The 14,323-nt window shown below is 48.4% G+C and overlaps 2 protein-coding genes across 5 annotated transcripts in view; one reads left to right on the top strand and one right to left on the bottom strand.

The window, feature by feature from the left end:
• USP37 (ubiquitin specific peptidase 37) overlaps positions 1-522 on the bottom strand; it is a 36,951-nt gene extending 36,429 nt beyond the window's left edge. The window contains exon 1 of the mRNA XM_027678862.1: positions 447-522. The gene's annotated coding sequence lies outside the window, so the exon portion shown is untranslated. The remainder of the gene's footprint in view (positions 1-446) is intronic.
• A 123-nt stretch (positions 523-645) lies between these two features.
• Positions 646-14,249, top strand: CNOT9 (CCR4-NOT transcription complex subunit 9). Of its 4 annotated transcripts, none has more exons than XM_027678860.1 (8): positions 646-764; positions 5,180-5,359; positions 6,424-6,539; positions 7,830-7,939; positions 8,729-8,838; positions 9,288-9,386; positions 11,822-11,913; positions 12,593-14,249. In XM_027678860.1, exons 1-8 carry the CDS (start codon positions 741-743, stop codon positions 12,759-12,761), a joined length of 900 nt encoding a protein of 299 aa, XP_027534661.1. In that variant the 5' UTR covers positions 646-740; the 3' UTR covers positions 12,762-14,249. The 4 variants fall into 4 exon arrangements, with proteins under 4 accessions (XP_027534661.1, XP_027534660.1, XP_027534658.1 ...); XM_027678859.1 differs by having other exon boundaries at positions 12,587-14,249; XM_027678857.1 differs by lacking the exon at positions 646-764 and adding an exon at positions 1,337-1,521 and having other exon boundaries at positions 12,587-14,249.
• The last annotated feature ends 74 nt before the right edge of the window (positions 14,250-14,323 follow it).

Here is a 14,323-nt window from a genome sequence, read left to right as displayed (position 1 = left end):
AGGAGCTCCTTTCGGACGGCGCGGCACCCACGGGCACCCGGCGGTGGATCTCCGGCTCCTCCCGCTTCCCGCCCGTGAAAGCCCTGGTGCGAGATACAGCCCCGCAGGTCCCAGGCAGCTCGGCGGGGCGCATTCCCGACAAAACCCCGACGGAATGAATGGAGTGGACCCCGCGCTCAGCCAGGGTGGCGCTACCGGGGAGGTTCCCCGGGGCATCCCGCGATCGGCCCGGCCTGGCCCGGCGGCGGCCCCGCTCCCCCGTGGAGTGGGTCCCACTTCCCTCCCGCCGCCCGCCCGCCCGCGCGGGGGACACGGGGAGCGCCGCCCAGGCCGGGCCGGGCCGCTCTGAGAGGAGGCGGCACCGCGGGGCGGGAGAGGCGCGCAGCCAGCAGGAGCGGTAAAAAGTAGGAGAAGGAGGAGGCGGCGGCGAGGGGAGTTCTTGGTACCTGCAGTCCCGGCGGGTCCCGGGGTAAGGCCCGGGGGGGGCGGGGCCTGGCGGCGGATGGCGGGAACCGGCTGCGGCGGCAGCGCGAGACGCCGCGCGACGCGCGCCCGCTCACGTCAGCGCGGCGGCGCCTTCCCGGCGCGCCCTGCGCGCGCGCCCGCGGCTCGCGCAGGCGCTGTCCCGCCTCCCCGTTCCCAGCGTGCCCCGCGCGGAGGGTGAAGGGTCGCGGCGGCTCCGGGTCCATGATGGCTGCGGCGGCCTGAGGGGGTACCGGCACCGCGCCCACACACCGACCATGCACAGCCTGGCCACGGCCGCGGTGAGCCGGCGGGACGGCGCTGGGGAGGGGCCCCCGTTGCGCGGGGAGCGGGGACGCGGCCGCTCGTCGCTGCGAGGGGCCATTCCCTTTCCCTCGGCCGGAGCGCGGTGGGCAGACTTGGGCCCGCGGGGCGGCGGAGCCCTGGTGAGCTCCGTCCCTGCGGATGTCTTTGGCGGCAGCCTCGCTCCGGCCGCTCCTCCGGGGCTGCTCCGGGCCAGGCTGTGCTGCTCGTGGGGCGGCGTGGCTCGTCCAAGGGCCCCGAGGGTTTCCCCGCTGGGTGTCCCGGCTCTGCGTCCTCCGCCTGGTGTGCATCGCGTAGGGCTTTCCCCCCCTCCCTGCGTCTGGGTGCCTCCTGTCGCGAATGACTGTTTTGATGTCACTTTAAAGAATCGCCAGCAAAAGTATCGACAAAAGCAGGTTTAATGTAAAAGCAGAAGTGCGACAGAGTTCGTTGGCAAGGTTTGCTCTACTGCTCACTAGCTGGTTAAAGTACAGGGAGAAAAAGCAAACAAAAATCTAAAATCAATCAACCTACAACCAAAAATTAACCGGAAAAATTATTCCAGGGGGGTTGGGCGAGGAAGAAAAGGGTAAGAATAAGGATGATAAGGAAGACCCTCACAAGGTTCAGAGTAGACCCTCTTCTTCAAGTGACCTTAAAACACTCATTCATGACACCTCCTGCATGCCCACCCACCTTTTGTGCCCTCTGGGGAGCTGTTTTACTTCTGGCCTTGACTGCAGAGGGAAAGAGGAGGTAAGGAAAAGACTCTTAGGGCAGCAGACGGGCAGGAGGAAAGGCAGAGGCTGCCTGTTCCTGCTTCCCTTTTCCCCCAGTACTGTTCAGTGCAGTGCTGTCTGTATGTGGTGCTTGCTCTTATCCCCTTCTGGAAACTCCTGAGGTGGGATGTGGTGCGTGATGTTCAGACTGGTGGGAGTGGGATTGTGTCTTGGCCTGGGTGGGTTCAAAAATGGAAGCTGAGTTTAAAGGATGTGATTATTGTCTCGGATCTCCCACCAGAGTGGGTTTGTGGTTTGGTTTTCACTTCTCCAAATGCACCTTCATGGTGTGTGTGAGTCTTCCTAGAGCTGATTGAGTCTTGTGTATGTTGGGTGTGGGAGGTGTATTGCAAAACCAGCAGTTAGAGCTGCTTCAAATGAACTTAGCTCAAAGGTCTGCTTGGACTAACAAGCTAATGAGTGAGTCAAGTTCCGATGAGCAGGAGTTGAGAGAACTTTTTAAGTTTTCCCACTTTGTTCAAGTGCTCGTGACTTTAGCTGGTTCCTGGAGTGCTGGCAAATATTCTGGTTTAAAGTATTGCATTCCAGAGCACAGAAGGGTGTGCAAGATCACAGTGAACTCTCTTAATGAGCATTCACATTTTTATAGCAATCTAATTCCTAAGTGTTTGTTGAAATGCACGAAGGACCCCCATTATATGTATCTCCTATTAATCCACTGTATGTATTCTAGCCACCTCTCTTTTTTTAAGACAGTTTTAAGAAAAAAATTTGCTTCGGGAATAGAGATCAACTTTATTTCAGGACTCACTTGAATGCATGTTTAATTTATACAGAGGTTGTGCTACCAGGTAGTTCTGTATTTAAATGTTTCCTACCACAGTTAGTTAATATGGTTAGACTAAAGGTGACAGGAAAGGGAGTTTGGCTCTGGAAATGTGCTCATGACCTGTGGTAAATAACATTACCTCTTAGTAGGGCCATGAATTGGCTCAGGAATCCCTTCAGGGGTGTGAACACTCTTGTGATAAAGCTGTGGTGAGCCAGAGCATTGGTGATGGCATAGCTGACACTTCTGTTTCAGACCTGGAGACGTAATAGAGTGCTTGAGAACAAGCTACAAATAGCTGTAAGGCATTGAAAGCCCAGATCAAATCACCTGATTTGCTGCTATGGAAGTTCAAAGTTCATTTTGGTATTTTTAAGCAGATGATCTGTCAAAATAGTTGAATAAGCACATGTATCCAGTTAGTCAACATTCTGCTTTGGCTGACCAGTACTTCTACCAGTGTGTGTAGCACCAACTGCTCAGTTAGGAAGAAAAAGCCATTTGTGTAAATCTGTTTGTTATGTGATTGTTGGAGGTGTAATCAGGCATGGATGTTTGAGGTAATGTTTTTTCTCCTGAGGAAGGTGTTACAAGATCTTTCATAGTGTGCAGGGATGGCGAATTTCTGCCGTGATACTGTTGGTAAGTTCCACTTTCCCTGTGTTCAAAAGAAAGTCTGCCTGACAGGGTTCTGTCTTGGAGCTCGCAGGATTTGCGTGGCCCTCAGGGTTTGCCAGAATTTTGGGTCTTAGAAGAAGAAGGAACAGCAATAAAGTAGGAAATTAGGAAAAATATGTTTTTCTGTTTGAACTAAAGTGAAAGGAGCAACCATAGAGCCTGTGAAAAGCAGTTTGTTCTGGCTAAGGCAGATATTGGACATCATAAACTTAATTGTGTGGAAAATCTACTTAGTGTTCTCTAGGGATCACAAGCACATGATTGTGCTTGTAAAGGACCAATGTATTTAAGCTTACAGGAACTGAAACTTCCAGTGAGTCTAGAAAAATAGATGGAAGCTTTAGATAATGCAAGTATAACAACATTATTGTACACTGCTTGTCACTGCAGCATCCCAAATAAAAACAAATTATCTCTGTTGATTCTTCTTCTCTTTTTCAGCTTCACTGTAGAAGTTGCCATTGCAATTGCACTCACAGCTGTAAGGGCACAATAAACTTTTCAGGATTATTAATTTAGTGTGAGATGTTGCAAAAAAAAAAAATTAAAATAGAGTAGGTGAGTGTCCTGGTTCTGGCCAGGACAGGGTTAATTTTTGCAGTAGCCTGGAGGCAGAGGGGGGAATGAGTAAGGCTTGCGGCTCAGTGGAGGCACTACATTGGAGAATACCATTCCTAAACCACAACAGTGAGGAAAAAAGAGGATAGGAGAAAAGATAAACATCTAAAAAAGTATTTGAACCCTTGAGTACAGGGATTGATAACACTACATTGGCTTATATATAAACATTTATGTTAAATAATATGATGAAAATGGCTGGGGGAGAGAGATGTCCCATAGCTGGGGAGGAATCTGTGTGGACATGACTATGGCTATAAAATGGGGATGAACAGAGGAGGGAAAACCTTCACAGAAATAGAAACAGAAAGCTCTGCCAGTGTCTGCCAAAGCTTAAGTCTCTCTCCATCCCTCTGGTAGTTCTGGTACTGCCTCTGCCATGTGGCTTCAGGCTTGGTTCCAGCCACTTTCAGTTCCTGAACTGCCTTGTATTCTCTTGTGTCTCTTGGTGATAGCTGCTTGGTGGTAGCGTTGCTGTCAGTGCAGTACAGGCTCTGCTCACATCTGTTGTGGTGAGCGCCTGAAGAGTTTCAGTTAAAAAACAAAGAAGGAAACACAGTCCTGTTCCCAGCTGGGAAATGCAGGGCTGGTGGCATGAGGGCTGGCTCAGGAGCACCAGTGAGACAAACTTTCACTGGAAGGCTTAATCATGATGTTCTCCACAGAAACTATGATACAGTCTCTCTTTTCCTCCCTCATTTTTTTGTTTTGAGAACTTGTTGACCTGGATTCTGTTCTTTCCCTGATATTCCAAGAGAGGCAGAAGAGAACTTCTGGATTTCTCCTGAGTAGTAGAAAATGGGTCTTGACTATGAATACTGATCTACCCTTCTCGGGGTTTATTTTGAACAGTAATCAAATCACCCTGAGATCCTGCACAAAATCATTCTTGAAAAATTCCCTTTTAGCTCCATGCATGTGGACAAAGTACCTGGGATGAATATGAACCATTGAAAACAGCAGGTGTTACTGGCTGTGGCCCATGTCATGCTGGTGTTGGAGTAGTGAGAATTTTTCTATTATTTGTATGAATATTTTTCTCATGTACACTGGGTGAATCCCATTGGCAGTTTCCAATGTCATGGGTGTTTTTGGAGGGGAAAAAGGTAGCATCTGCTTTACTTTGAATTTGTGGAATCTTGCTCTTGAAGCATGAAATGAATGCGTGCTAAATGCAGGTGGAACAAATGATAGCTGGCTGGAGTGTGTGTCACTCCCTGGGAGCTCTGCTGGCACAGGCAGGCAGTAGCTTGGCTCTCACATTGCTGAATGAAGTTACGAGGTACTGCTTGACAAGTGGATTAAGAGAGACTGTCTCAACAAGTCAGGCCAGAAAGTAAAGCCTTTGCATTTTCAATAGGTGAAGTGATAACGCTAATCTAAGGAAGGGGTGGATCCATGTCCAGGGCACCTTGAAGGAGCTTTAGTTCTCACCCCTTCACTCAGGAGTTTCTTGAGCACTTTTTGGCCATTCTGACAGGTTGTGGAAAGGGTTTGGTTGAGAAGTGGATAAAATGTTTGGACTGAAGTTTTCTTGTCTCCCTCCCAGCCTGTGCCAACAGCACTGGCTCAGGTTGACCGTGAAAAGATTTACCAATGGATCAATGAGCTGTCCAGCCCTGAGACACGGGAGAACGCGCTGCTGGAGCTGAGCAAGAAGCGCGAGTCTGTGCCTGACCTTGCCCCGATGCTGTGGCACTCGTTTGGCACCATCGCAGCACTCCTTCAGGTGGGTCAGACTGCCTGTGGTGCAGCACCAGCATGTGTCAGAGCCTGTGTGTCCATGGTGGGGATCTGGGGAGGCACTGGTGGGATCCCTTACTGCCATTGCTGGGAATATGATCTATGTTAGATCATGTGAGGAGAGCAGATGTGGGAAGCTCATTTGCCGTTAATCATCATTATCAAGGTGACATGTGAGACTGATATTTCTAATTAGACAGCTTACATAGTTGGTAGGAGAACAGGAAAGTTCTTGGATGTATGAGCTCCCTGTGGATCCCATTCTGCTTATTTTGGTATGATGTCATAGCAGAACCACAGCAGTCTTTCTCCTAAGACTGCAGGTTTGATTTCTTTTGCATGAGTGTACTTTCTGGTCAGAAGGTTGCCCTTGCAGGGACCCCTTGGGAAGGCAGCAGGGAAATGCTGCTCACTGCTGCAGATACCCTTGCAAGGGAAGGTACCTGCATTTCATGTGAAACTGAGCAGCTCAGCTTATTGCTGGGCAAACACTCTGCAGGTGATGACTGGCTATCACTCAATGCCAAATCTGGTGGTTTCCTTCCAAGGAGGAAAGAGTGCAGCATTGGCAATGTTAAACTCTTGACTGAGTAGCCCTGACAAGCAAAGAAAATTATAAGGGAGCTATAGCTGGAAGCAGGCAGATTTCTGAATTGGATTTCTCAGCCTCAGCTGCTTCCCCTGCATTGAGTTAGAAGAGTACCAGCAGCTACACTGTGAGCAGAGTGGGTGTCCTCTGCCTCTAGGATGCCTCTTTGATCTGGAAGTTCAAAACAGATTCTACAGTAGTAAAAGAGCCAAGAAATCAAATGAACCCTCTTTTACTGAAACTAAGGGTTTGAATGCATTCCTGTGACTCCTTGTCAAGTTGACTCTGACCCAGCTCTGCCTTTGCCTGGGCAGCATGGTGGCTGCGTTGTAACTTCAAAGCGATGCTTGGTGAAAGCAGACTCTCATCTGCTGTCACCGCAGTTCCTTGCTGGGCACGTGCTTTGGGGTAGCTTTCTGGTATTTTTCTCCTTTAACTTTTCTTTATCTGTTAATTTTTAGGAAATTGTAAATATTTACCCATCCATCAACCCTCCAACTTTGACAGCCCATCAGTCCAACAGAGTCTGCAATGCTTTAGCTCTGCTACAGTGTGTTGCTTCACACCCTGAAACCAGGTAAGCATTTCCAAATGTGTGAGTTTTCAGAGGTGTTGATGTTGACAGCTCAGCCTGTGTGTTTGACTCCAGAAGTACATAAGCTCCTTTCTCTTTTACTTACAGAAGTGAAACAGACCATAAAGCTGGTAGATAGACAGCTACCTGCTGCTTTCACTTGTTTGTATGGATTATCAGGATGCAGCTTTATGGTGGTCCTAAACGAATTGCATCCCTTGGATCATCCTAAGGTTTTGCAAATTTCCAAAACATTCCGTTGTGGCAGCTCTTGGAAGGTCAGCCAGAGCTAAGGGCACCTTTATGTTGAGTGCTGTGTGCAGGATCCTTGTTTTAATGAGCTTACATCTATTTAGACAAGCAGCTTACAGTTATTTAGACCAGCTGTTGAAAGGGTGGAATGGGCAGGACTGTCCTTCCCAGAGACTGTGTGAGGTAAGGGAGCAGTAGCAGAGCCATTTCTGGAGTCCTCAGCCAATGTCTGACTTCAGATTTTCTCAGTCTGTGCCCAGCCAGTGTCAGCAGGGGAAAATATAATGTTGGTTCAGCCAAAATCAGTAGCTAATACTACCCAGAGATCCATAATCTCATGCTTCTGTTCCTGCTGAGCAGCAGCATAGCTGAAGTTGTTTTCGAGCTGCTGCAAAGCACTGTTACACAGCAACCCTCCATGAGATAACCAAATAAATAGGGTAGTTTTACAGTACTCACCTTTACATTTAAAATTTGAACACTGAAAATGGAAGAAGTATGTTGGATGATCGTGCAAGAGAGCTTCCCTCTGCTAGCAGAGCAATCTCCAGGTTTCTCCCTGCAGTCTGTATTTTTCACTACTGCCAGAAGACAGCGTGAGGGCTCTTGGGGAAAAGGTGTCTGTGCGCATTTAAACTGTGGTGATGCCTAGAGTTAGCCACTCTGTATTTCTGTCATGCATTGAGGATGACTGTCCTTGCCACTGAGAGCCTGCAGAGTGAAATGTGACAGTGAATGTACAAAGCAGAGGGTCTGGGTAGCAGGAAGAGGTAATATAAAAACAACAGGGCGTGCTCTGTTCCTGGTCAGCTGGAAGCAGCAATGCAGGCAACTGACAGATCAGGTGCTCTGATCAGGTTTTGTGCTGCGCCGAGTGCAGAATTTACTTCATGCCTTTCTATCAGAGATAGAACTGTTACACACTTTTAAGGAGCAGCAGCAATGCTGTCCAGCAGCCTAAAGCTCTGTGTGGCAGTGCTGGATTGTATGCTCACTTTGCTTTCCTTGTTGCTCACATTGTGTGTTCTCCCTTTCCCACAGGTCAGCTTTTCTGGCAGCTCATATCCCTCTCTTCCTGTACCCCTTCCTGCACACGGTCAGCAAGACACGTCCATTTGAGTACCTGCGGCTCACAAGCCTTGGAGTGATTGGTAAGCAACCAGACTAATGCTGGAGCAGTGGTCTCCTGTTGAGTTAGAGCAGTTCATGCTGTGGGAAAAGAGACCTGCATGACAAAGTCAGAGGTCTCTTTATATTGAGATCTTCTGAGTCCTGTAGTGTTAAGAGGAGCAGCTGTTCCTTTTCCATCAGTTGTGGAGGCAATTCCACTAAGTTCCTTTTAGTGTGTAGGAACTGGGCTTTTCACTTACAAAAAAAACCCATTGAAGACTAAATGCAAAAATATGTTTCTGTGAGTATAAGCACCTGCAGACTTGTCTTGCCTTCACCCTCAACCCTCCCAGCTAGACATTGGGAGAGGTGGGTGCAGACTGGGTTTTCTTTGGGTTTCTGTCATTTATTGACTTAGGTGTATTTGCCCTGTCTTCCCCTTATCCTGTTTTTTTCTTTCTTCTCTCTACCCCAAACCTTTCTCTCTCAATGCTTGGAGTAAGAGTGTTTCAAAATGCATTTCTTCCTCCCAGAGGTTGCTGTGAGTGGCATGATCCTCTTGCCTTTGTGTTACTGCTGAGGGAGAACCAAGAGTGTATCCCCTTTCTGAAAAACAAACAACCCCCAAACCCAACTTGATTACTTTTAGGCTGCCAAAATGATTTCTTCTCCAGCCATGTGCTGCAGCATATTTAGGATAACAGTTGCTCTGCCTGCCGTTCAGACTGAATGGTTCCTGGGAATGGCAGAGCCCAAGCCCTCTTTGAAAGGTGAGATTTTTTGAAACAATTTATTGTTTATTGATTTTTGTGTTTTGTTTTTCCTTCAAGGTGCCTTGGTGAAAACTGACGAGCAAGAAGTGATAAATTTCTTATTGACAACAGAAATTATCCCCCTGTGCTTACGCATTATGGAGTCTGGCAGTGAACTCTCCAAAACGGTACCTAATTTTTTTGTCTTAATAAAGACTTTCTGTTGTTCATCTCTGACTGACCAGGAGCAGGTACCCTGCAGAGATGGCTTTTGTCCTGTTGGAAATACTGGGACAAGTCTGAGTGGAGTTTTTACCTTCTCAAAAACCAAACAAACCAAAACCTGAGGCTGCTCTTGAGTGGCCCAGCAGTAGTTGCTGTCTTATGCAACCTGCATCCAGTCATTTTGTACACTCTGATTTGTTTACATCTCTTTTCTTTAGACAGATGCCAAGCATTGTGTACTGTCCTGCATTTTCTTTTGGCTTTTAATTTTCACTGAATAAAGCATTTGCTGCCTACTGAAAGGCCTTTCAGCTCTAGGGATGCCTTGAAAAGAGCACCACGCAAAGGCTGCCCCTTTTCAGGGTAGATAAGTTGTTTATAGGCTTTGTTTTCTGCTTTCTCCCCTTTCTAGGTTGCTACATTTATTCTTCAGAAAATCCTCCTGGATGACACAGGGCTGGCATACATCTGTCAGACTTATGAGCGGTTTTCCCATGTTGCCATGATACTGGTAAGATCATTTGTTTTTAAAATATTTTTTTTTGTATTTAAAAAAGACAGAATTACACTGTAGCAGCCAGCTTCTTCAACAGCAACTTTACTGCTGTCTGGCTAGAGCACAGGATGAGGGAGGCAAATCGTTCTTGGGCTAATTGCTAGTGACGCTGTAGCTCTCTGCTTCCATGTTTCCTCTGGATTTCTCTTGTTTTGGATATCAAGAGAACACATACTGAGTCCTCAAGATAAAACAGGTAAACCTCTTCAGAGAGGGAAAAGAGTTTTCAGAGTTGATGGTGGAATGTGAATTGATTTAATTTTGTGTAAGAATGATCACAAAGTTCAGATCATGAATCCACATCCCATTTCTGTCTCCCACAACAGGCTGAAAGAGCAGCAGGTTGAGTGAAGGAGTAGGAGCAGGGCAAGTCTATGATACTTGTTCTCATAACAGTCTCACAGCTGTCAGCTACTTTGAGCTTTGGATTTCTGGGGCCAGTTGTGGGTTTTCTGTGCTGTAAACACCAGTGTTCCTATCCTTGAACCCATAGAAACATTCTGCATCCACAGTGTCTTTGACCAAGGAGTTTCACAAGTTTCCTGTTTGCTGCCTGGAATGCCACTCTCCTTTTTTTCCTTTTTGAATCTGGCTCCTACTGGCTGCTGCATATGCTCTAATTTTTGTGTTGGAGCACAGAGAGAGCAGACAATTTCTGTCCATTCCCTGTTTCCTGTAATGGACAAGTTTGGGTACTATAATTTTTTCATCCCAGAAGTAATAGCCCCAGCTTGAGCTTTATCTTTGAGCTCACCAAGGGGAACACATGCTTGCCCTGGAATAGTTATTGCCATGCTTTTGTGTGCATTTGTTTGCTTTTTAAAGAGCAGTCTCAGGAGAAGAAAATGCAGCAGTAAGTTAAGCACTTAGCAATGCTGGTTCTCTGACTAAATGCTGTGCTTTCATTAGGAACATTTATTTGTCTGTTTTTGCAAATATAAAGAAAACGTTACCTCCTAATTGATCCACAAACAGGAAAATATGAATGATTGTGAGCTGATGTCCATAATGTTTAATGTGACATGATTTTTGCATTCAAGAAAAAAATCAGCTTTGATGGAAGTATATCTGGCTCGGTGACAAAGTGAAGGATGTAATTAGAAACCCTGGGATAGGGGAAGGAAGGAGACCATACCATTCCCAAACATGAATTGTTCCTTGAACACAGAAGGATGTGGGTGTGTTAGCATGGAAGAAGTCCTAGCTGTGGTATAGTCCCATCACTGGGTGAAGCACTGACAGGATCAATATTCCACAGTGCTTTCAAAAATCAGTTTAGTGTACCTCCTATCTCGTGAGAGTGATGATTTACTTCCGTGTCTGCTGGTAACTGAGTAAGATTTTACACAAGTATTAGATGCTTTTAAAAGAGGAAGTTAGTATTTTCCATCCAGGAGCTGTCAGAGGAGTTTGCAATTCTTCATTTTGAAGAAATATTGGTATCCTGGGGAATTGCTGAGAACAGGAAGCTTACAAAAGGGCAGATGAGGGGGACCTGCTAATTGCTAACTGCCTGGATATCCAAATACAGGTGACTTTGGCTAATGAGGAAAATGGTTAGCACTAGCCAAGGTAGTTTACAGGAAAAAGCCCAACTTGTTGGGCAGATTTGATTGACTCCTGAAGTCAGTACAAGTAAGCAGTCTGTTAAATTCCTTCAGAGCAGGCATGTGAAGGCAGCTGCACTGTTTGCTTGACTGGGCGTGTTCAAAGGTGCAGCCATGTGCAAAGTCCTACTTAGTGTGAGGAATGGAAGCTGGGCCGGGGAGATTTGCCCTGGCCTTGCCTCCCTGGAACGGCTTTATGAGGGATGTAGCAGAAAGAGAGAATACAACTCTTGGGTGCATGCTAAGACCAGATGTGGATCTTGTGCTACATGTGGTGTGGGTTAGCTCAGTCTTTTGGCATGGCTTCCCAGACTATTGCTAATAAACTTAAAACACTCTTAAAAGGGTGTTGAAATGAAGGGAATGCAGATGAGAATAGGGAGTGTTGCAGAGCTTGGGAACACACCTCATGGGGTGACTCAGCCTGAGCTTATCAAAGTGTTTGGAATGTGTCTGTCTTCCACAAGTGGTGGAAACCCCAGGTTCTCTTTAATCTCACAAAGAGCTGGACCACTAAGCAGTCCTGGGAAGGTAAAAACCAAACAGAGATGAGACGAGCTTTCCCCAAGCTGCTGGGAGAACCCTTTCCAAGTCGTACCTTCTTCTCAAAGGCACGTTGGCAAGCAGTGCTAGGCTCCATGCAGGGGTATCCAGATGAAAGTTAATGGGCTGTGCTGTGTGGGAAGCCAGAGTGAGTGATCTAATGGCCTTTCCCAGTCTCTGCTGATTGTGAAGCTGTTCTTATAAAGACTTTAACTGGTGGCACTGGCCTCTGTCAAACAGGGTAAAATGGTCCTGCAGCTCTCCAAGGAGCCATCGGCACGGCTGCTGAAACATGTCGTCCGCTGCTACCTTCGCCTTTCCGATAACCCCAGGTAAACATTTTAGGAGTCTGGGCAGGGGCTTCTCCATTGGAACCACAGTTCTTTTCCACAGTGCCCACTTAAGTGGGAATCAAAGTCCCTGGTCTGCCAGCCTTAGCTCATTGTAGAAGATAGGTGGGTTTTTTTGCTTTGATATTTTTATTGCTAATCCCAGGACCATTTATGGTACATGGGAGAAACAGAGACTGTTTAGGACTTGTGCAAATTCAATCTGTGCAGTTCACAACTGCCTGGGCTCAAATGTAGATTGAACAACGTACAGGGGAGGGCCTGAGGTGGAAGGCCCCTTCTGCATCAAACGAGCTGTTAGCAGTAGAAGCCAACAGATGAAATTCAGTTGAGAGAATACAAACTGATCTCCTGCTGACCAGCAGCTCTGCCCAAAGCTGCTGGGTGTGCATTTGTTGCCTTGGCATCTCCTGGCATTGCATCACTTGACTGACAGGTGTCAGAGTACAGGGGCTGGCTTGTTGGGTTTTAGCATGAGGAGTGGGAGCTGCACTGGCTGGCTGAGTGCCACATGCTGCGGTGCTGCTGCTCAGTGCTTTCCTTGGCTGGCTCTGCCAGGGAGACCTCCAGGCAAAGGAATGCTCTGTCCCCAGTGGGGTTTGCTCCCCCCTTGCCCCTGTGAGTTTATTTGTTGGGCCCCGTTTCTTGTCTCTTGATGTAGGGCACGTGAAGCTCTCAGGCAGTGCCTTCCTGACCAGCTGAAGGACACCACCTTCGCCCAGGTCCTGAAGGATGACACCACCACAAAGCGCTGGCTGGCTCAGCTCGTCAAGAACCTGCAAGAGGGTCAAGTCACTGACCCACGGGGCATCCCTCTTCCTCCGCAATGACTGCTGGGGGAGGTGGGGAACTGGGGAAGAAACAGCTCAGGTTTACAAAGAACCAGGAACAGGTGACCTCTTCCGCAACAAACTGGGCACGCCAGCTGGCTGCCAGCCTGTCGGACCATCCCACCCAGCCAAAGGGCTGCTCTGTAGCAGCAACGCCTCCAGGGATCCCAACACCAGCAAATGCTGATACTACAGCTTAAAAAAAAAAAAGGTCAATAAAAACCATCTGTAGAGATCCCAGTCCCTCCAGGAGGCGTGGGTGGCATCCCTGCCCCCACCTCCAGGCAGGGGGTAGTGCAGATGTCCACTCTTCCAGCAAGCTCAGCCTCCGCCCAAGTGGTGCACAACTCTGGGTGTGTGCACCACATCCCTCCAATTCCTTGTCACTTCTTGTTTACACGTCTTGTTTAGATGAGTGAACTGAATAAAAGCCGATCCAGTTATTTTATCCCCTCTTAATACTACTACTCAGCTGCAGGTAGCTCAGGCACAGCTTTTTTCCCTGCCAGCACGTCCTTGCTCCTGGCTCTGCATCCAGCTGGCACAGTAAGCTTCTTTCTTCCTTTCCTTTGGCGCAGAGGCAGTGGCTGGAGCCGGGCCCCTGCGTGCTTGCCCCAAGAGGAGGGGTGGATTACATGCAATGAATCCATGCATCATAAGCTTGCTTCCCAGGGCTCTGGGGAAGGAGAAGACAGCAGGACTGGCTCTTGTGCTGTAAATAGTGCACTTCTGCAGCTGACCAGCAGCCTGGGGCTGATGTGTGCTGGCCTCTCATCTAGTCCTGGGAGGGCTGCTGGCTGGCTCAGCAAATGGAGCTCAGCGTGACACCTGCCTTGAGGTGGTGGGCAGGCCACCAACTGATGATCCCCTGCTGCCTGCAGGCTCCAGGTATGCCACATCCCGCACCGCTGCTGCCCGCCAGGCGCCCCTCAGTCCTGCCCCTCCTCCCTTCCCTCCCCTTCTGCTCCTCTCTGCCAGTCGGGTGCATCCATTTCAGCTTTCAAACCCGCCTTGGCGTCTGCCTTGGCCCCACTGCAATTAAACTGGACCAGCAGCCGCTTACCTGCCTTTCCTGTGCCGAGGGGTTAATGCGGCCGCAGAGGGCTCTCAGAAGCAGCCGTGGAGCTCCTAGGCTCTGCTGCAGCAGAGTCTGCTCTGCCTGCTCTTGGCTGCAGGCAAGCCTGGGCAGCTACTTAATTTCTCCCCCGTCCTCGAGTAGCCCATTTTGCTGATCATCTGCAGTGTCGTGCCAACAGTGTCTTAAATCCCATCGTTTCCCTTCTCTCCTCCCCTCACAGCCTTGCATAACAAGGGCAGAGCACGGCCTCTTCCTTGCCCTCGGGTTCCTGTTTTATAACCATTGCCTTCTTTTCCCTCCTTTTCACCCTGACCTTGACAGAGTGTTAAAATGCTTCTGTTTGGTTGATTGTTTTTTGTTTGGTTTTTTTTAAGTTCAGATTAATAAATAATAAAACCCCAGCCAGCACAGATTCCTTCCTGGTCTGGTCTCTCAGGGAGGGCAAGTGGTGAGTGGGGATTTATTGCAGGTGGGAGGAAGGCGG

This window comes from Neopelma chrysocephalum, unplaced genomic scaffold (genome assembly GCF_003984885.1).
Source record: "Neopelma chrysocephalum unplaced genomic scaffold, ASM398488v2 Primary Assembly neopelma1_44, whole genome shotgun sequence".
Taxonomy (NCBI): Eukaryota; Metazoa; Chordata; class Aves; order Passeriformes; family Pipridae; genus Neopelma; species Neopelma chrysocephalum.
The sequence above is the reverse complement of the archived record's forward strand: the minus strand, read 5'-3'. Positions and strand labels throughout refer to the sequence as shown.